The sequence below is a fragment of the Chamaea fasciata genome, unplaced genomic scaffold (assembly GCF_029207755.1).
Source record: "Chamaea fasciata isolate MVZ Bird 193981 ecotype frontalis unplaced genomic scaffold, bChaFas1.0.hap1 SCAF_27, whole genome shotgun sequence".
NCBI classification, from domain to species: domain Eukaryota; kingdom Metazoa; phylum Chordata; class Aves; order Passeriformes; family Sylviidae; genus Chamaea; species Chamaea fasciata.
Window position 1 is genome coordinate 4,944,252 of NW_027094112.1, and position 21,976 is coordinate 4,966,227.

The 21,976-nt window shown below is 50.3% G+C and overlaps 1 protein-coding gene across 1 annotated transcript in view; it reads left to right on the forward strand.

Moving 5' to 3' along the window:
* LOC136301688 (src kinase-associated phosphoprotein 1-like) overlaps positions 1 to 21,976 on the forward strand; it is a 105,713-nt gene that overhangs the window by 21,523 nt on the left and 62,214 nt on the right. The window contains exon 5 of the mRNA XM_066204811.1: positions 6,789 to 6,896. Coding sequence (XP_066060908.1) covers positions 6,789 to 6,896 — 108 coding nt within the window. The remainder of the gene's footprint in view (positions 1 to 6,788; positions 6,897 to 21,976) is intronic.

Below are 21,976 nucleotides of genomic sequence, written 5' to 3' on the forward strand. Positions count from 1 at the left end.
AATTTTTTTTCCCTGGATTTGAAGAGGAGTTCAGGATTTGAGGAGGAATTTTGGGAATTTTTTTTCCCTGGATTTGAAGAGGAGTTCAGGATTTGAGGAGGAATTTTGGGATTTTTTTCCCTGGATTTAAAGGGGAATTGGGGATTTGAGGAGGAATTTTGGGATTTTTTTCCCTGGATTTAAAGGGGAATTGGGGATTTGAGGAGAAATTTTGGGATTTTTTTCCCTGGATTTAAAGGGGAATTGGGGATTTGAGGAGGAATTTTGGGAAATTTTTTTTCCCTGGATTTGAAGGGGAATTGGGGATTTGAGGAGGAATTTTGGGATTTTTTTCCCTGGATTTGAAGAGGAGTTCAGGATTTGAGGAGGAATTTTGGGATTTTTTTTCTCTGGATTTAAAGGGGAATTGGGGATTTGAGGAGGAATTTTGGGATTTTTTTTTCCCTGGATTTAAAGGGGAATTGGGGATTTGAGGAGGAATTTTGGGATTTTTTCCCCTGGATTTAAAGGGGAATTGGGGATTTGAGGAGGAATTTTGGGATTTTTTTTCCCTGGATTTAAAGGGGAACTGGGGATTTGAGGAGGAATTTTGGGATTTTTTTTCCCCTGGATTTAAAGGGGAATTGGGGATTTGAGGAGGAATTTTGGGATTTTTTTTTCCCCTGGATTTAAACGGGAATTGGGGATTTGAGGAGGAATTTTGGGATTTTTTTCCCTGGATTTGAAGGGGAATTGGGGATTTCACTTCCGCTCCTCACGAAATCCCGACCGGAGCTCGCCCGGTGTTGATTTTTCCTGGGATTTCAGAGTCGTTTAATGAAGCTCCGGGCACCTGATAAAGCCAAGGAACTTTAATTGCAATTCCCATAAAAAGCTGCGGGAAATGCAGGTTTCTTCCCGTCATCCATGGAAATCGGATTGTTGGTTTTTTCCGTGGCTTCGCTGGGATTCATTAATCCCTTTTTTTTTTATTTCATTTTATTCTCCTCCATGGGAAGCAGCTGCAGCTGAAAGAAAGAAACATTTCTGTTTAAAAATCATTTTAGTTTGGGGGATTCTTGTGGCTTTGAGGAGAGGTTGGAGATGGAAAAGAGGCGGATTTTTCCCTTTCCTGCTTCTTTTCCATCCCCAAATCCAGGTATTTTCCTTCTCCAAATCCAGGTATTTTCCATCCCCAAATCCAGGTATTTTCCATCCCCAAATCCAGGTATTTCCCTTCCCCAAATCCAGGTATTTTCCTTCCCCAAATCCAGGTATTTTCCATCCCCAAATCCAGATCTTTCCCTTCCCCAGCTCCGGATCTTTCCCTTCCCCAAATCCGGATCTTTCCCTTCCCCAGCTCCGGATCTTTCCCTCCTCCAAATCCGGATCTTTCCCTTCCCCAAATCCGGATCTTTCCCTTCCCCAGCTCCGGATCTTTCCCTCCTCCAAATCCGGATCTTTCCCTTCCCCAAATCCGGATCTTTCCCTTCCCCAAATCCGGATCTTTCCCTCCTCCAAATCCGGATCTTTCCCTTCCCCAAATCCGGATCTTTCCCTTCCCCAAATCCGGATCTTTCCCTTCCCCAAATCCGGATCTTTCCCTTCCCCAAATCCGGATCTTTCCCTCCTCCAAATCCGGATCTTTCCCTTCCCCAAATCCGGATCTTTCCCTTCCCCAAATCCGGATCTTTCCCTCCTCCAAATCCGGATCTTTCCCTTCCCCAAATCCGGATCTTTCCCTTCCCCAAATCCGGATCTTTCCCTTCCCCAAATCCGGATCTTTCCCTTCCCCAAATCCGGATCTTTCCCTCCTCCAAATCCGGATCTTTCCCTTCCCCAAATCCGGATCTTTCCCTTCCCCAAATCCGGATCTTTCCCTTCCCCAAATCCGGATCTTTCCCTTCCCCAAATCCGGATCTTTCCCTCCTCCAAATCCAGATCTTTCCCTTCCCCAGCTCCGGATCTTTCCCTTCCCCAAATCCGGATCTTTCCCTTCCCCAAATCCGGATCTTTCCCTCCTCCAAATCCGGATCTTTCCCTTCCCCAAATCCGGATCTTTCCCTTCCCCAAATCCGGATCTTTCCCTTCCCCAAATCCGGATCTTTCCCTCCTCCAAATCCGGATCTTTCCCTCCTCCAAATCCGGATCTTTCCCTTCTCCAAACCGGAATATTTCCCTTCTCCAAATCCGGATCTTTCCCTCCTCCAGCTCCGGATCTTTCCCTTCCGCTCTTGGCATTTTCCCCTCCTTCTCCCGAGGTTTTTTCCCTCCGAGGCGCCGGGAACGTTCGGCATCCCTGGCTCCTGCAGGGCCCTGGAGTCCCCAGTGGGACCAAAACCTCTGGAATTCTTCCCATTCCAGCTGGCCCCCCCCCCCCCCGGCCACCTCTGTTCCCCCTGGAATTCGCTCCGCGTGAATCCCAACCTCTCTCAATTCCATAAAAACCCTCCAAGGGTCTCTTCCTGCCCCCGCAGGGAATCCCAGCCAGTTCCAGGACGGGATGATCCCATTTTTTTTTCCCCCAGGGACAAATCCAGGTTTTATTCCAATCCTGTTTGTTTTTTTTTTATTTTTTTGTTTCCCAAAGAGCAGAAATCCGGGAATTTTGCTGCGGGTTTCACGGAGCGGCTCCACGCCAAGCGTGGGATGATTATTTCCCAGGGTTTTGTGCCCTTTGGGGTTTTCATTCCCGACGTTTTCATTAAGACTTAACGAGTTTTTCCTCCATCGCAACAATTCCCGGGATGGTTTCTCCTGCCCGGGCTCCTCCCCGCTCCATAAACTTGATGGGAAAAGCGGATTTAAGAGGCCGGAGAAACCCTCGGCATGCGAATCCAAATGGAATTTGGAAAGTTCCGGCTGGAAATCGGGTTTTTACGGAGCGAGGGCTGTGGGCCTTTGGGTGGCTCCTGAAGGAACATTCCGGAATGTTCCCGGTGCCGAAGGAAAACGCAGCAGCTCCGTTTCCATGGAATTCGGCGCGGCGCAGCCGCGCTTGGAACGATCCCTAAAAAAAAAAAAAAAAATGGGGAATGATCGATGCTGGGTGGTTTTATAGCCGAGCTTTCTTTGGGATTTTGGGAATTGCGTTTCCCTTCCTGAATAAAACCCCCCGGCTGATGGCGATAACACGCTCGGAGATTCGGGATTTGGGAATTTTTTCCGTGGCCAGATCCGTGTGGAACAGCTTCTCCCCCCGTGGGAATTTTCCCGGTTGGATCGTTTCATGGCCAAGCTTTACTCGGGTGGATTTGGGGCGGCAAGAGAGAGTCCAGCTAGTCCGTGTTTTATCCCTATCCCTGGAAATCTGTGGGATTAATCCGTGTTTTTATCCCTATCCCTGGAAATTTATGTAATTAATCCATGTTTTTATCCCTTTTCCCTGGAAATCTGTGCATTTAATCCGTGTTTTTATCCCTATCCCTGGAAATTCGCCCAGGGAACCCACGTTTTTATCCTTTTCCCTGGAAATTCGTGCATTTAATCCATATTTTTATCCTTATCCCTGGAAATTTCTCCAATGAATCCACGTTTTTACCCCTTATCCCTGAAAATTTGTGCATTTAATCCATGTTTTTATCCCTATCCCTGGAAATTTGTGGGATTAATCCATGTATTTATCCCTTATCCCTGGAAATCTGTGGATTTAATCCACGTTTTTATCCTTTTCCCTGGAAATCTGTGCATTTAATCCACGTTTTTATCCTTTTCCCTGGAAATCTGTGCATTTAATCCACGTTTTTATCCCTTTTCCCTGGGAATTCGTGCATTTAATCCATTTTTTATCCCTTTTCCCTGGGAATTCACGTGGGGAATCCACGTTTTTATCCTTTTCCCTGGAAATCTGTGATTTAATCAATTTTTAAATCCCTTTTCCCTGGGAATTCGCGCATTTAATCCACGCTTTCACCCCTTTTCCCTGGGAATTCGCGCGGGGAATCCACGTTTTTATCCTTTTCCCTGGGAATTGGCGCATTTAATCCACGTTTTCACCCCTTTTCCCTGGGAATTCGCGCATTTAATCCACGTTTTCACCCCTTTTCCCTGGGAATTCACGCGGGGAACCCACGTTTTCATCCCTTTTCCCTGGAAATCTGTGCATTTAATCCACGTTTTTATCCTTTTCCCTGGAAATCTGTGCATTTAATCCACGTTTTCACCCCTTTCCCCTGGGAATTCGCGCGGGGAACCCACGTTTTTATCCCTTTTCCCTGGGAATTCGCGCGGGGAACCCACGTTTTTATCCCTTTTCCCTGGAAATCTGCGATTTAATCAATTTTTAAATCCCTTTTCCCTGGGAATTCGCGCATTTAATCCACGTTTTTATCCCTTTTCCCTGGAAATCTGTGCATTTAATCCACGTTTTTATCCTTTTCCCTGGAAATCTATGCATTTAATCCACGTTTTCACCCCTTTCCCCTGGGAATTCGCGCGGGGAACCCACGTTTTTATCCCTTTTCCCTGGGAATTCGCGCGGGGAACCCACGTTTTTATCCTTTTCCCTGGAAATCTGTGATTTAATCAATTTTTAAATCCCTTTTCCCTGGGAATTCGCGCATTTAATCCACGTTTTTATCCCTTTTCCCTGGAAATCTGTGCATTTAATCCACGTTTTTATCCCTTTTCCCTGGAAATCTGTGCATTTAATCCACGTTTTCACCCCTTTTCCCTGGGAATTCGCGCGGGGAACCCACGTTTTTATCCCTTTTCCCTGGGAATTCGCGCGGGGAATCCACGTTTTCACCCCTTTCCCCTGGGAATTCTCGCGGGGAACCCACGTTTTTATCCTTTTCCCTGGAAATCTGCGATTTAATCAATTTTTTAATCCCTTTCCCCTGGGAATTCGCGCGGGGAACCCACGTTTTTATCCCTTTTCCCTGGAAATCTGCGATTTAATCAATTTTTTAATCCCTTTCCCCCGGGAATTCGCGCGGGGAACCCACGCTTCCACCCACGCCCCACGTTTCCCGTACCCCTCGCCGGGCGATCGTAGCCTCAGGCTCCCCCCGCCTCCCCCTCCCCGAGGTGTCCAGGTGTTCTCCGGGAGAAAAGCGGGAATCGGGGCCGGGAGAAGGAGGCAGGAGCAGCCGGGAATCCGCTTTTCCCGGGGCTCTTCGGAGGGCGCTGAGTGAGCAGCAGCTGCCGCCGCTCCCTCACCGGGGCCCGGCTCCCGGCGCTTTGTTCCCGACAAATATTTGGAACGGAAAAATCTTTTCGCGCCGCCCGATTTCCGCCCGAGGTTCGGCCCCGCACCTGGCCCCGAGCGGCCTCTCCGGGAGATCCAAGGTTTTCCTTGGAAAACTCCATGGGAGGGGCAGCGCAGGAGAGGAAAGCTCCTGTCCGCAGCCCGCCCGCCGCCGCTGCTCTGTGGGGGATGGATGGGTTTATCCCCGGAAATTTGTGGGATTAATCCATGGTTTTGTCCTTAGCCCTGGAAATTTCTGGGATTTATCCATGGTTTTGTCCTTAGCTCTGGAAATTTCGGGGATTTATCCATGGTTTTTGTCCTTATCCCCGGAAATTTCTGGGATTAATCCGTGGTTTTGTCCTTATCCCTGGAAATTTGTCCAATTCATCCGTGTTCTTATCCCAATCCCCATGAATTTGTGTAGGGAATCCATGTTTTTATCCTCTTCCCTGGAAATTGGTGGGATTAATCTGCATTTTTGTCCTTATCCCTGGAATTCGTGGGATTTATCCGCGGTTTTGTCCTTAGCCCCAGAAATTTGTGGGATTAATCCATGTTTTTTGTCCTTATCCCTGGAATTTGTGGGATTAATCCATGTTTTTTGTCCTTATCCCTGGAATTTGTGGGATTAATCCGTGTTTTTGTCCTTATCCCCGGAAATTTGTGGGATTAATCCACGTTTTTTGTCCTTATCCCCGGAAATTTGTCCAACTCATCCGTGTTCTTATCCCAATCCCCATGAATTTGTGTAGGGAATCCATGTTTTTATCCTCTTCCCTGGAAATTGGTGGGATTAATCCGCGTTTTTTGTCCTTATCCCTGGAATTTGTGGGATTAATCCATGTTTTATGTCCTTAGCCCCAGAAATTGGTGGGATTAATCCATGTTTTTATCCTCTTCCCCGGAAATTGGTGGGATTAATCCACGGTTTTGTCCTTATCCCTGGAAATTTCGGGGATTAATCCGCGGGTTTTGTCCTTATCCCTGGAATTTGTGGGATTAATCCGTGTTTTTATCCTCTTCCCTGGAAATTTGTCCAATTCATCCGTGTTCTTATCCCAATCCCCATGAATTTGTGTAGGGAATCCATGTTTTTATCCTCTTCCCTGGAAATTGGTGGGATTAATCCGCGTTTTTATCCTCTTCCCGGGAAATCCGTGCGATTAATCCATGTTTTTACCCTTATCCCAGTTATTTGTGCGGGGAATCCATGTTTTTTTTTTATCCTTTTTCCCTCTCTCCTGAAAGATTCCCGCGCTTTTCCCCCTAAAATCCCGGAGAATTCTCCGTTTTCATGTAATTCCCAATTTTACCCCTGGATTTGTGGCCCAGCCCGAGGGCAGGGACGAGGATTTGGATTTTTCCCTCTGGAATTCTGGCCCTCAGGATGAGCATTCCCAACTTTTTCCCGGTGTTTTTACGGCAGGAATTCCCTGCCTCAACCCCGAGCGATGGATTTTCCCCAAAACTCCCTCAAATCCCACAAAAACCAGTTTGGATCCGGGAGGGAACCGGAAGGAAACGGGATCCCGACGCGCGCAGGGATATTTGGGATTAGGAATTCCTAAATTCCAAACATTTCCCCCAAACTCAGCCTCTCCTTGCGTTTCCCACCCAGGGGAGGACGAGCACGACGGACAGGATGGCTCCGATGAAAATCCCGGCTGGAATTTCGGCCCTTCCCGGATTTCCGAGGCCTCGTTCCCAGCGGAATTCCAGGATGAGGGTGAGTCGCTGGTTGTTTCGGAAAGTTTCTTGGGATTCTGGGATGTTTCTGGAACGTCACTGATGTTTCTTGGAATCCTCGGAATTTTATGGTCCGGAGAAGGTCAAAGAGTGTTCCCACTAAACGCGAAAATCCTGGATAATATTCCTGACTTTCCACGTGTTTCTTTCGGGATCGATTGTGATGGGGAAACGTTGGATTTCCCAAAATTCCTGAGCGGTTTTTTGGGGAATTTTCCTCCCTGGGAGCTCGAATTCCCGCTTTGAGGAGGTTTTGTCTTCCGACCCTTCTGGGATTTGGGGTTCTTCGCAGGGATTTGCTCCGGAGAGGATTTTTTTGGGAATGTTCCGGTGAATGACCCTTGGGAATTCGGGGTTTCTCCTCCGGATCCCGACGGGAGGAGCTGGGATCCGAGGGCGTTCCCTCAGGGATTGCTGCGGGATGAGGAGTTTTTTGGGAAGCGCCGGCGCGGGGACGCGGAATGCTTTGGGAACGATGGATTTGCGGCGCAGGGTTGGAACTGGATCCGCGGATTTCGGGATTTCTCTGGAAAGTTTTCCCAGATTTTTTTGATTTAGTTGAGGGATTTTTAATTCATTTTTTTTTTTCTCCTCGTTCTCTTCGCTTCCTTTTTTGGGAGGCACGACAACATTCCCGTTTTCCCATGGATTTGGATCCACCTCGGAGTTCAAACCTTCACTTCAGGTTCAGGACAACCTGGATTCCAGAATTCCCCCAGTCTGGATTCCGGAATTCCCAACTCCCGGTGGGAAAAGCGGGAACATTGCAGCTTTCCCAAACTTGAACAAACCGTCCGCATTTGGGAACATCCTTCCCATTCCCGCGGCTTTTCCCCCACTCTCCAATTGAGAATCCCGGTGCTTTTCCCCCTTTCCCGAATTCCCGACTTTTTAAACAACCCCGGGAATTTCGGAGGCGGAGGAGTTTGGATCGGGGAAAATCCACCGGGATGGGTTTTTTTTTTTTCCTGGCTCCGATTCCTCCTGGGAATCCGGGAACGTTCCCAGTTCTCCCCGGAGCCACGGGGAGGGTCGGGAATGACTTTACTCAATGAGCCATGAGCTCCGGAGGATTTTTCCCTACGGAGACATTCCGGAGCAAATGTTTGCTCAGAGCCGGAGCCTGGGAAGCGCCGGGAAATCCTCCGGGATCTCGGAACGCTCAGGATTCCTTGGGAGACAATTCCCGAATGTCCCGGGCTCTGGGAAACTTCTCCGAACCGGTTTCGGCTTAAAAACGTGGAAATTCCTCCATTTGGGCGTTTGGGGGGTAATTTTAATGGAAGAGTGGAAGGATTTGGTGGGATTTGGGGACGGAATTCCTCCCTGGGAGGGGCTGGGATGGAATTCCCCGGGAAGCTCTGGCCGTCGCGGATCGCTGGGATAACGGGAAGTGTCGCTGCCGTGGGAATGGGATGGGATTGGAGGAGCACTCCAGGGTTTTCGGAACTGGGTACTGATGGATCGGGCAGCTCCAGGCGTTGGCTTGTCCCTTGGGATATTCCTCGGTTTCCTTTGGATACTGATTTATCCCTTTGGATGCTGTTTGATTCCCTTGGGATATCGCTCAAGCCCTTCGGGTATTGATTTACCCCTTCGGATATGGATTTATCCCTTCGGATATGGATTTATCCCTTTGGATATTGATTTATTCCCTTGGGATATTGATTTATCCCTCGGGATATTGATTTATCCCTTTGGATATTGATTTATCCCTTTGGACATTGATTTATCCCTTTGGACATTGATTTATCCCTTCGGATATTGATTTATCCCTTTGGACATTGATTTATCCCTTTGGATATTGATTTATCCCTTTGGACATTGATTTATCCCTTTGGATATTGATTTATCCCTCAGGATATTGATTTATCCCTTTGGATATTGATTTATTCCCTTCGGGTATTGATTTATCCCTTTGGATATTGATTTATTCCCTTCGGATATGGATTTATCCCTTTGGACATTGATTTATCCCTTCGGGTATTGATTTATTCCCTTGGGATATTGATTTATCCCTTCGGATATGGATTTACCCCTTTGGATATTGATTTATTCCCTTTGGATAGTGATTTATCCCTCAGGATATTGATTTATCCCTTTGGATATTGATTTATTCCTTAGGATCTGGCTGCATCCCTTTGGATATCACTCCATTCCCTTTGGATATCGATCTATCCCCTTGGGATATTGATTTATCCCCCTGGGATATCGATTTATTCCCTTTGGATATTGATTTATCCCTTGGGATATTGATTTATTCCCTTGGGACATTGTTTAATTCCCTCAGGATATTGATTTATCCCCTTGGGATATTGATTTATTCCTTTGGGATATTGATTTATCCCTTGGGATATTGATTTATCCCCTTGGGATATTGACTTATCCCCTTGGGATATTGATTTATTCCCTATAGATATTGATTTATCCCATTTATCCCCTCGGGATATCGATTTATTCCCTTGGGACATTGATTTATTCCCTTGGGATATCCCTTTATCCCTTTGGGTTCTGCTCATCCCTTCGGAGATTCCTCTGTTCCCCTCGCTCAGTGGACACTGGGCCGTTCCCGTGGTTACTGGGCGGTTTTGGGGCTGTCCGTGGATTTTTGGGGCTGTCCGTGGATTTTTGGGGCTGCCCGTGGATTTTTGGGGCTGCCCGTGGATTTTTGGGGGCTGCCCGTGGATTTTTGGGGCTGCCCGTGGATTTTTGGGGCTGCCCGTGGATTTTTGGGGCTGCCCGTGGATTTTTGGGGCTGCCCGTGGATTTTTGGGGCTGCCCGTGGATTTTTGGGGGCTGCCCGTGGATTTTTGGGGCTGCCCGTGGATTTTTGGGAGCTGCCCGTGGATTTTTGGGGCTGTCCGTGGATTTTTTGGGGGCTGTCCGTGGATTTTTGGGGCTGCCCGTGGATTTTTTGGGGCTGCCCGTGGATTTTTGGGGCTGCCCGTGGATTTTTGGGGCTGCCCGTGGATTTTTTGGGGCTGCCCGTGGATTTTTTGGGGGCTGTCCGTGGATTTTTGGGGCTGCCCGTGGATTTTTGGGGCTGCCCGTGGATTTTTTGGGGCTGCCCGTGGATTTTTGGGGCTGTCAGCGAACATTGGGGTGCGTCGGTGTGTCCCGGGGGACGTTCGGGGGGATTTTTGTGCCTTTGGGGTCTGTTCGGGGTCTGGTTTGGTGCTTTGGGGCCCATTTGGGGGCGATTTTGGTGTACGTGGGGATTTTGGGGTCTGTTTGGGGGGATTTCGGTGGTTTTAGGGTCTGTTTGGGGGGATTTTGGTGTGTTTGGGGTGATTTTGATGGTTTTAGGGTCTGTTTTGGATGATTTCGGTGGTTTTAGGGTCTATTTGGGGGGTTTTGGTGGTTTTAGGGTCTGTTTGGGGCATTTTTGAGGTTTTAGGGTCTGGTATGGGGGGTTTTGGTGGTTTTAGGGTCTGTTTTGGATGATTTTGGTGGTTTTTGGCTCTGTTCGGGGGTTTTTGGTGGTTTTAGGGTCTGTTTCGGATGATTTTGGTGGTTTTAGGGTCTGTTTCGGATGATTTTGGTGGTTTTTGAGTCTGTTTGGGGGTTTTTGGTGGTTTTAGGGTCTGTTCGGGGGTTTTTGGTGGTTTTAGGGTCTATTTTGGGGAATTTTGGTGGTTTTAGGGTCTGTTTCGGATGATTTTGGTGGTTTTTGGGTCTGTTCGGGGGTTTTTGGTGGTTTTAGGGTCTGTTTGGGGGTTTTTGGTGGTTTTAGGGTCTGTTCGGGGGTTTTTGGTGGGTTTAGGGTCTATTTTGGGGAATTTTGGTGGTTTTAGGGTCTGTTTTGGGTGATTTGGGTGGTTTTAGGGGGGATTTGGGGGGTTTCGGTGGTTTTAGGGTCTGTTTGGGGGTTTTTGGTGGTTTTAGGGTCTGTTTCGGATGATTTTGGTGGTTTTAGGGTCTGTTTCGGATGATTTCGGTGGTTTTAGGGTCTATTTGGGGGGATTTTGGTGGTTTTAGGGTCTGTTTGGGGGGATTTTTGAGGTTTTAGGGTCTGTTATGGGGGGTTTTGGTGTTTTTTGGGTCTGTTTTGGGGGTTTTTGGTGGTTTTAGGGTCTGTTCGGGGGTTTTTGGTGGTTTTAGGGTCTGTTTCGGATGATTTTGGTGGTTTTAGGGTCTGTTTCGGATGATTTTGGTGGTTTTAGGGTCTGTTCGGGGGTTTTTGGTGGTTTTAGGGTCTGTTTCGGATGATTTTGGTGGTTTTAGGGTCTGTTCGGGGGTTTTTGGTGGTTTTAGGGTCTGTTTCGGATGATTTTGGTGGTTTTGGGGTCTGTTTGGGGGTTTTTGGTGGTTTTAGGGTCTGTTCGGGGGTTTTTGGTGGTTTTAGGGTCTATTTTGGGGAATTTTGGTGGTTTTAGGGTCTGTTTTGGGTGATTTGGGTGGTTTTAGGGGGGATTTGGGGGGTTTCGGTGCGTTCGGGGTCCCGCGGTCTCTCCGGGCTCGGCGGCGGCTCCGGAATTCTGCAGCGCCCCCGTGTGGGGCCGGGCGGGATGGCGCGGGGCGGGAGCGCGCATCGGGAGCGCGCATCGGGACACGAGCATCGGGAACGCGCTTTGGGAACGGGATTTCGGGAACGGGAGTTTGGGAACGGGATTTTGGGAATGGGCGAACGGGATTTTGGGAACGGGATTTTGGGAACGTGCCCGGCCAGGAACTCGCGCGGGCGCCGCTTCTTCCCCTCGTTTGATCCCCAAACCCCAACAAACAACCCAAACCCCAAATCCTCCCCCAGACACATCCCAAAAAATTCTCACCCCACAGGCACATCCCAAAGAAACCAACCCCACAGAAACATCCCATCCACGGGGATTGATTCGGGCTCGGGGTTCAAGTTCTGCGCTTGGGAGTGATTCCGCCTTGGGATTGATTTGGGGGTCAGGATTGATTTGGGGTCGGGGTTAAAGTTCTGGGGTCGGGATTAAAGTTTTGAGGTCGGGATCAAAGTTTTGGGATCGGGATCAAAGTTTTGGGGTTGGAATTAAAGTTTTAAGGTCGGGATCAAAGTTTTGGGGTTGGAATTAAAGTTTAGGGGTCGGAATTAAAGTTTTGGGGTCGGAATTAAAGTTTTGGGGTCGGGATCAAAGTTTTGGGATCGGGATCAAAGTTTTGGGGTTGGAATTAAAGTTTTAAGGTCGGGATCAAAGTTTTGGGGTTGGAATTAAAGTTTAGGGGTCGGAATTAAAGTTTTGGGGTCGGAATTAAAGTTTTGGGGTCGGGATCAAAGTTTTGGGGTCGGGATCAAAGTTTTGGGGTCGGAATCAAGTTTTGGGGTCGGGATCAAAGTTTTGGGGTCGGGATCAAAGTTTTGGGGTCGGAATTAAAGTTTTGGGGTCGGGATCAAAGTTTTGGGGTCGGGACTGATTTGGGCTCGGGTTTTCCCCCTCACAGTGGCGCCTTCCCCGCCAGCAAACCGCCGGGTTTGGGCAGATTTTTGGGGGGATTTTTCCCTCGTTTTCCTGGCCTGGATAATCCCAAAGAATTTTTGACAGACCCGAGAGGTTCAGGAGGGAAGGATTGACCGGGATTTAAGGAATTTTATCCATTTGGATCTAGGGATCTCTCCAACCATCCCAAATCCCCCCAGACACCTCCCGGCCCATCGTTAATTAACTACTAATTAATCAGTCCAAGGGAGAGGATCAAAGCCATGAAACAAATCTGGAATTCGGGGGAGAAACGGGAAGTTTATTTTAACCGGACACTTGATGGGCTTTTGTTGGGATTTTTTTCCAGCCCCGTTTTTGGGGTCGGGAGAGGCCTCGGGAGGAGCGAAGTGAAGGCAGGGAAGCTCCCGGTGCTCTCTGAACTCCTTCCAAGAATTAAAAAAAAAAAAGGCGGAAAAGCTCCGGAATTCCCGATAAACACCTGATGCATGAGGTGTGCGGGAAGGATGGGAGCGGGGGAGGCTTGGAGCGGCCCCGGGGGCCGTGTCGCCCTTTAAAAACCACTTAAAAACACTTTGAGGCTCTTCAAACCCTTGAAAACAGTAAATAATCCTTCAAACCCCTTTCGAAACCCTTAAAAGCAGTCAAAAAAATCCTTCAAGACCCTTTCGAGCTCGTCAAAACCTTTAAAAACATTTTAAAATCTTTCAAGACCCTTTCAAATCTCTCTGGACCCTTAAAAATGTTTAAAAATCCTTTAAACCCCTTTCGAACCTTTCGAAACCCTTAAAAAGATTTGAAAATCCTTCAAAACCCTTTCGAACCTTTCAAAACCCTTAAAAACAGTAAAAAATTCTTCAAAACCCTTTAAAACTCTTCAAAACCCTTAAAAACAGTAAGAAAAACCTTCAAAACCCTTTAAAAACCTTTCAAAACCCTTAAAAACAGTAAAAAATCCTTCAAGATCCTTTTGAACTCTTCAAAACCCTTAAAACCAGTAAAAATCCTTCAAACCCCTTTAAAACTCTTCAAAACCCTTAAAAACAGTAAAAAAGACCTTCAAAACCCTTTAAAACCTTTCAAAACCCTTAAAAACCGCTTTAAAATCCTTCAAAACCTTTAAAAAGATTTAAAAATCCTTCAAGACCCTTAAAAAGATTTAAAAATCCTTCAAGACCCTTTCAAACCTTTCAAAACCCTTAAAAACAGTAAAAAAAAAATCCTTCAAAACCCTTTAAAAACCTTTCAAACCCCTTAAAAACCACTTAAAAACCCTTCAAACCCCCTTTAGAACATTTAAAAACCTTCAAAACCCTTTAAAATCCTTAAACCCTCCGAAAACCCCTTTAAAATCCTTGAAAACGGCTCCCAAACTCTCTAAAACCCTTCAAAACCTTTTAAAGTGTTTTAAAACCCTTCAAACCCCCTTTAAAAATCGTTTAAATCAGTTCCAAACCCTCTAAAAAAAATCCTTCGAAATCCTTCGAAACCCTCAGCAACCTTTTCGGAACCCTTTAAAATCCGTAAAAAATAGTTCCAAGCTCGCTGAAAGCCTCCGAAATCCCTCAAAACCTCTTAAAACCCTTTAAAATATTTAAAAACCCTTAAAAATCCCTGAAAATCTTTTTAAAAAAAATTCCTCCTAAACCTTCTAAAACTCTTCAAAAATCCTTCGAATCCCTTTAAAATCCAAGCGGGGTTGAGCTTCCCATCCCCCAGGGTTGAATCCCTGTTTTTCCCACCTTTAATTCCCAAAAAAAAAAAAACCCCCAAGGCCACGACAGGAGGAGTTTGGGGTGTCCCAAAAGCCCGAATCCGCCCGAATTCCCGACCCTTCCTCGTCCGGATCCTCCTGGATTCCCACAAATTCCGGGCGGTGAGCTCCGTGCTGCCCTGCGGCCGAGCAATTTGGATATCCCGAAACCCCAAATCCTGAATTTCTCCCCTCTAGGCCTCCTTGGCTTCTTCTTTTCTCCTTCCTGGATTAAAAAAAAAAAAAAATCCCATTTTTTCCCTCTTCCCAATAAAATAAATCTCATTTTACCCTCCCCGATAAAATAAATCCCATTTCCCTCCTCCAAGACAAAATAAATCCCATTTTTTTTCCCCCTCTCCTCAAGGAAAGAAATCCCAATTTTTTTCCCCTTCTGGATAAAACAAATCCCATTTTTCCTCTTCCCAATAAAACAAATCCCATTTTTCCTCCTCCCCAATAAAACAAATCCCATTTTTCCCCCTCCCCAACAAAACAAATCCCATTTTCCCCCCTCCCCAATAAAACAAATCCCATTTTTCCCCCTCCTCACGGATAAATCCCCTTGTTGTTTTTTTTTCCCATCCCGGATAAAACAAATCCCATTTTTTTTTTTCCATCCCACATAAAACAAATCCCATTTTTTTTTCCCCATCCCATATAAAACAAATCCCATTTTTTTCCCCATCCCACATAAAACAAATCCCATTTTTTTTCCCATCCCGGATAAAACCAATCCCATTTTTTCCCCCACCCCACTCCCCCCCCTTTTTTTTATTTTATTTTATTTTTTTTTTATTTTAACCTCCCGGTGTCCCCTGCCATTCTTTCCTCCCGGTATTTGCATTCCCACCTAATTTAGTCTCTCCCCACTCCCCGGGATTAATGGGCTGTTTACCCGGCTTAGATAAAACCGGGACTAAACCCCGGCCTAACCCCGGCGCGGTGACAAATCCCCATTTATCACCCTTTTGTCCGGGGGCTCCTCCGAGGGGGGAAGTCATCGGGAATTTTCATCCCTCCTCAGGAAAATCCCGGGATTTTCCCCGCGGCCGCGGGGGCCTGGGGCGCTTCGCTTCATTTTTAGGTGATTTGGGGGGATTTTTTTTTTTTTAAGCCAAATTTTGTTGTTTTTTGAGGTTTTTCGTTTCGCTTCAAAGTTTTGCCCGTTTTGATTTCGTTCCCTTTGGGTTTTGTCCCTTCCTTGAGTTTCTTCTCCAGGAAAATCGAGGGGGTTGGGGAATTTTTGGGGATTTCTTGAGCGCAATTCCCCTAAAATTCCGTTTGATTTGAGGGGAAAAAAAATTTCCCCGTCCCTCGTCCCACGCAACCCGGGAAAAGTCTTGGGGGAAAAAACCCCCGGGAGGTGGAAGGGGTTTGGTTTTTCTTGGAATTGGAGTTGGGATAAATGGATCAAAACCATTACATTTGAAATTTTTTTTGGAATTCCGATTGGGATAAATGGATCAAAAACAATAAACTTGGGGTTTTCTTGAATTCCGATTGGGATAAATGGACCAAAACCATCAAATTTGGGGTTTTCTTGAATTCCGATTGGGATAAATGGATCAAACCCACTTCAAATTTGATATTTTTGGGATTCCGGTTGGGATAAATGGATCAAACCCAGATAAATTTGAAATTTTTTTTTGGAATTCCGGTTGGGATAAATGGATCAAACCCACTTCAAATTGGGTATCTGAGGTCTTGCAAAGCAGAAGAAAACTTCCGCTGAAAATTCCTCGGATTTTTTTTGGATGGAAATTCACCCGGATGGGGACACGAGGGGTGTTGGATCCTCCCCTTTCCCTCCTTTTCCGGGATATCCAAACCCATCCAAGAGCTCTGGGAGGAGGGGGAGGATGATCCCGTGGGATTTGGGGATGGAGGGAGAAGGTTTGGGGACAGGAACAAAGCTGGAATTTCCTCCCGTTCCCTGCCAGACCCCAAATCCCAAAATCCACTCGGATCCCAAATCCCAAAATCCACCTGGACCCAAAGTCTTCCCAAATCCCAGATCTTTGGTTCCTTGCTCAGGAATTATAGGGAACAGCTCAGAATTCCCATTTCCTGGCAGATTCGAATCCGTAAATTCAGCCCAGGTTTCCCTGGAGATGTCTGGGATGGGGGGTCCCTAAAAAGGAGACCGTTTATGGAGCTGAATCTCCTCATTCCCAAATGGAAAAGGAACCCCGAATGGGAAAGAAACCCCCAAATTAGAACGAACCCCCAAATTAAAACGAACCCCAAGATTCAAACAAATCTCAAATGGAAAAGAAACCCCCAAATTAAAACAAATCCCAAGTGGGAAACAAACCTGAAACAGAAAACAAACCCCAACATTCAAACAAACCCCAAAATTACAACAAACCCCAAAACAAAAGAGAAACCCCAAATGGAAAACAAACCCCAAATGGGAAACAAACCCCAAAATTAAACCAAACCCCCAAATTAAACCAAACCCCAAAAGAAAAAAGAAACCCCAAATTAAACCAAACTCCAAATGAGAAACAAACCCCCAAATTAAACCAAACCCCAAATGGAAAATAACCCCCCAAATTAAAACAAACCCCAAAATTAAATCAAACCCCAAAAGAAAAAAGAAACCCCAAATTAAACCGAACCCCAAAAGAAAAAGGAAACCCCGAATTCAACCGTCGGCCAAACGGGAACCGACCCCCCCCGGGCCACTGTCCCCCCCCGGGCCACTGTCCCCCCCAGGCCATTGTCCCCCCCAGGGCCACTGTCCCCCCCGGGCCATTGTCCCCCCCCGGGCCATTGTCCCCCCCCGGGGCCACTGTCCCCCCCCAGGGCCATTGTCCCCCCCCAGGGCCATTGTCCCCCCCCGGGCCATTGTCCCCCCCCGGGGCCACTGTCCCCCCCAGGGCCATTGTCCCCCCCCGGGCCATTGTCCCCCCCCAGGGCCATTGTCCCCCCCCAGGGCCACTGTCCCCCCCAGGGCCACTGTCCCCCCCGGGGCCACTGTCCCCCCCAGGCCATTGTCCCCCCCCAGGGCCATTGTCCCCCCCCGGGCCATTGTCCCCCCCGGGCCATTGTCCCCCCCAGGCCATTGTCCCCCCAGGGCCACTGTCCCCCCCAGGGCCACTGTCCCCCCCAGGCCATTGTCCCCCCCGGGCCATTGTCCCCCCCGGGCCATTGTCCCCCCAGGGCCATTGTCCCCCCCAGGGCCACTGTCCCCCCCCGGGCCATTGTCCCCCCCAGGGCCACTGTCCCCCCCCAGGGCCATTGTCCCCCCCCGGGGCCACTGTCCCCCCCCGGGCCATTGTCCCCCCCAGGGCCATTGTCCCCCCCAGGGCCATTGTCCCCCCCCGGGCCATTGTCCCCCCAGGGCCACTGTCCCCCCAGGGCCATTGTCCCCCCCAGGCCATTGTCCCCCCCCCGGGCCATTGTCCCCCCCCAGGGCCATTGTCCCCCCGGGGCCACTGTCCCCCCCCGGGCCATTGTCCCCCCCCAGGCCATTGTCCCCCCCCGGGCCATTGTCCCCCCCGGGCCATTGTCCCCCCCCGGGCCATTGTCCCCCCCAGGGCCATTGTCCCCCCCCGGGCCATTGTCCCCCCCCAGGCCATTGTCCCCCCCCGGGCCATTGTCCCCCCCGGGCCATTGTCCCCCCCAGGCCATTGTCCCCCCCCGGGCCATTGTCCCCCCCCCGGGCCATTGTCCCCCCAGGGCCATTGTCCCCCCCGGGGCCATTGTCCCCCCCAGGCCATTGTCCCCCCCCAGGGCCACTGTCCCCCCCAGGGCCATTGTCCCCCCCCAGGGCCACTGTCCCCCCCAGGGCCACTGTCCCCCCCAGGGCCATTGTCCCCCCAGGGCCATTGTCCCCCCCGGGCCATTGTCCCCCCCAGGGCCATTGTCCCCCCCCGGGCCATTGTCCCCCCCCAGGGCCATTGTCCCCCCCCGGGGCCATTGTCCCCCCCAGGGCCACTGTCCCCCCCCAGGGCCACTGTCCCCCCCGGGGCCACTGTCCCCCCCGGGGCCACTGTCCCCCCCAGGGCCATTGTCCCCCCCAGGGCCACTGTCCCCCCCCAGGGCCACTGTCCCCCCCAGGGCCATTGTCCCCCCCGGGGCCACTGTCCCCCCCAGGGCCATTGTCCCCCCCAGGGCCACTGTCCCCCCCCAGGGCCACTGTCCCCCCCAGGGCCATTGTCCCCCCCAGGGCCACTGTCCCCCCCAGGGCCATTGTCCCCCCCGGGCCATTGTCCCCCCCCGGGCCATTGTCCCCCCCCAGGGCCATTGTCCCCCCCCGGGGCCATTGTCCCCCCCGCGGCCATTGTCCCCCCCCAGGGCCATTGTCCCCCCCAGGGCCACTGTCCCCCCGGGGCCATTGTCCCCCCCAGGGCCATTGTCCCCCCCCGGGCCATTGTCCCCCCCGGGGCCATTGTCCCCCCCAGGGCCACTGTCCCCCCCCAGGGCCATTGTCCCCCCCCGGGCCATTGTCCCCCCCCGGGCCATTGTCCCCCCCAGGGCCATTGTCCCCCCCCGGGCCATTGTCCCCCCCGGGGCCACTGTCCCCCCCGGGCTGCGGCGCAGGAGGCCGGGCCGGGAGAAGATGGAAAAAAGCTCCTCGGGGATAATTGGGATCAAATTGGGATCCGGGGGGGAGGGGGGGAGGGGGGGCGGCGGGGTCAGCTCCTGTTCACGCCGAGGCGCTGCCCCACCTTCCCCCGCTCCAGGTAATTAGGTCACATCCATGATTATCCATCTCGGGGCCGAGGGGAAGGGACGGTAATTGGGATGAAATTTGTTTGGAGAGCAGGAGGAGGGAGGGGGGAGGAGGAGGGGAAAAAGGAGAAAAGGGGAAAATGAAAGGGTCGGGAAGAGGAGGAGGAGGAGGGGGAGGGAACGGGGCTCCCAAGGTAACGAGTTCAAAGGGGAAATGAAGTTCAAGGTTCAGTTCCTGTTCACTCCTCGCAACAACAACAACAACAACAAAAAAAAACCACCACCCCCAGCCCATAATTCCATCAGCTCCTCTTGGAGACGGGGGAACGGCCGCGGATTCCCCGCAGGAAAAAACCGGGAATTAAGGCGCTGACAGCTCCTTAATGGGATTTTTTTTATTATTATTATTTATATTTTTTTCTGGCTGGCAGAAGGGTAAAACCTCCCGTAATGGGAATTTTTTGTTGTTGTTGCTGTTTTTCTCGGGTCGAGTTGGTTTTGGTTTTTTTTTTTCTTCCCCTTCGCTTCGGAGCCGCCACCTCGGATGGAAATCAGGGAACGTGGGAGATGCAAATTCCCACTTTTTTTTTTTTTTTCTCCCCCTCCTCCTCCTCCTCCCAGGAATTTTGCCAGGGAAAAGCAGCTGGGTTGTGAGGAGTGGGGAAACTGCTCCATCTTTAGGGGATTCAGCAGGATTTTGTCACCCTGGCAATGGTTTTGGGAAAAGAAATCAGGGAGCCTGGGAGATGCAAATTCCCAGTTTTTTTTATCCCCCTCCAGGAATTTTGTGAGGGAAAAGGGAAAAAGCAGCTGGGTTGTGGGGAGTGGGGGGAAACCCTCAGTTTTGGGGGGATTCAATGGGATTTTGTTCAGCAGATCCCCGGGAAAGCTCCGGGCTGGAGAGGGACCAAATGGCCTCAAAAGTGCCCCCGAAATGTCCCCAAAGGTTTCATCAAATGTCCCCCCAAATGATCCCCCAAATCTCCTCAAACCTCCCAAAATGTTTCCCCAAATTTCCTGCAGTTATTCTCTTTTTTTCCCCTTTTTCCCCTTTTCCCTTCCTCCCTTTCCCCTTTTCTCCCTTTTCCCTGCACCCCAACAAAGAGCAGAGAGCGAATCAATCCCACCCCACCCGTCCCTTTCCTGTTGTCTGCTCCCCTTCCATCCATATCCCAAATCCCAAATCCCAAATCCCGAATCCCGAATCCCAAATCCCGTCCCTCCCTCTGTGCCGGGGACCTTTTGTGGTGAAGCTGCTGCGACGGAAACGGGACCTGGGAGTGACCTTGGCCCTGACCCTGATCCCAGCCCTGACCCTGACCCCGATCCCAGTCCTGATCCAGACCCTGATCCCAGTCCTGATCCAGACCCTGATCCCAGACCTGACCCTGATCCCAGCCCTGACCTTGATCCCAATCTCAGCCTTGACCCCAATCCTGGGCCTGACTCTGATTCCAGCCGTGATCCTGATCCCGATCCCAATCCCAATCCCAGCCCTGATCCCAGCCCTGACCCCAATCCCAGCCCTGATCCCGATCCCAGCCCTGATCCTGACCCTGATCCCAGTCCTGATCCCAATCCCAGCCCTGATCCGGGCCCTGACCCCAACCCTGATCTCGACCCCGATCCCGGCCCTGATCCTGACCCTGATCCCAGTCCTGGCCCTGACCCCGATCCCAGTCCTGATCCAGACCCTGATCCCAGTCCTGATCCCAATCCCAGTCCTGACCCCGATCCCAGTCCTGATCCAGACCCTGATCCCAGTCCTGATCCCAATCCCAGTCCTGACCCCGATCCCAGTCCTGATCCAGACCCTGATCCCAGTCCTGATCCCAATCCCAGTCCTGACCCCGATCCCAGTCCTGATCCAGACCCTCATCCCAGTCCTGATCCCAATCCCAGTCCTGACCCCGATCCCAGCCCTGATCCCAGCCTTGTTCCCAATCCCAGCCCTGATCCTGATCCCAATCCCAGCCCTGATCCGGGCCCTGACCCCAACCCTGATCTCGACCCCGATCCCGGCCCTGATCCCGATCCCAATCCCTCTTTTCCTTCCCAATCCCTCTTTTCCTTCCCCATCCCTCTTTTCCTTCCCCATCCCTCTTTTCCCACCCCTCTTTCCCTCGCTCCTCCGTCCCCGTTTCCAATCCCCGCCGCGCTTTTTTCCCTCCGGAAAAACCCCAGGAAAATCCCCCGGGGAATGTTTTCCCGTCGGGAATTCCCCCCACGCCAGTTCCCTTCCCCATTTATCCCACCCCACATCCCCAGTTCCGCCACTTTTCCGCTCTTTTTCCGATCCCGGAAAACTGGGAAGAGAAGCCGGGAATTGCTGGGTGGGATCCGGAATAAATCCCGGGATTTTTCTCGTTGGGAGCGAGATCCCGGCAGCTGGAATTGCACATTCCCGGCCCCGGAATTTGTCACCCTCAGGGAAAACCGGAGCAGGTTCCCCATGAGGAGCCTGGGATTTGATGGGATTTGATGGATTTTGTGGAATTTCAGGGGATTTTAATCCCTCTTTTCCCTGGTTTTTCCCAATTCCCGGCTTTCTGACAGTTCCCGGGATTTCTCCTGGCAGTTGATTCCCCAAATTCCGGTTGGGATGAGCAAATCCATGGCCTTGGGATATGCCTTCTTCCCGGGATCCTGGGAAAGGCTGGAAAAGTCCAAATCCAGTCCGGAAAAATTCCATAAATCCCGTTTTCTCGTGGATCTTGGGGGAGGAAAAGGGGCTTAAGAGGACGAATTTAGTTTTATTTTATCCGTTATTTAATTTTTGGAATACCGGGAAATGTCCCCTTTTATCCAAGCCAGAGCCTGGAAAAGTCTGGGAATCCTGGAATGGTTTTATTCCCTCATTTTTTATACTCCCCCATGAATTCCCTGCCCTGGCTCGCTGGGAATATCGGGAACATCCCAACCCTTCATGCTCGGGGTCAACAATTCCCTTTTATCCCAAGGTTTTTCCCTTTGATATTCCCGGTTTTTTATTAAATCGTCATTTGAACCTTCCCTGGGAAAACCCTGGGAATAATCCCGGGATAAATCCAAATCAAATCCCGAGATTTCCCCGTGACCCTGGAATTGCTCTCCGAGGAAATCCCGGGGTTGGATTTATGTCCTGGGCCACGGGATTCCCTCCAGCTCCAGTTCAGGGCCGGAATTTGGGAATTATTGGGGAATTTGGGAAAGGGGTTTTTAATTTCCTTCCCACTTTTTTTT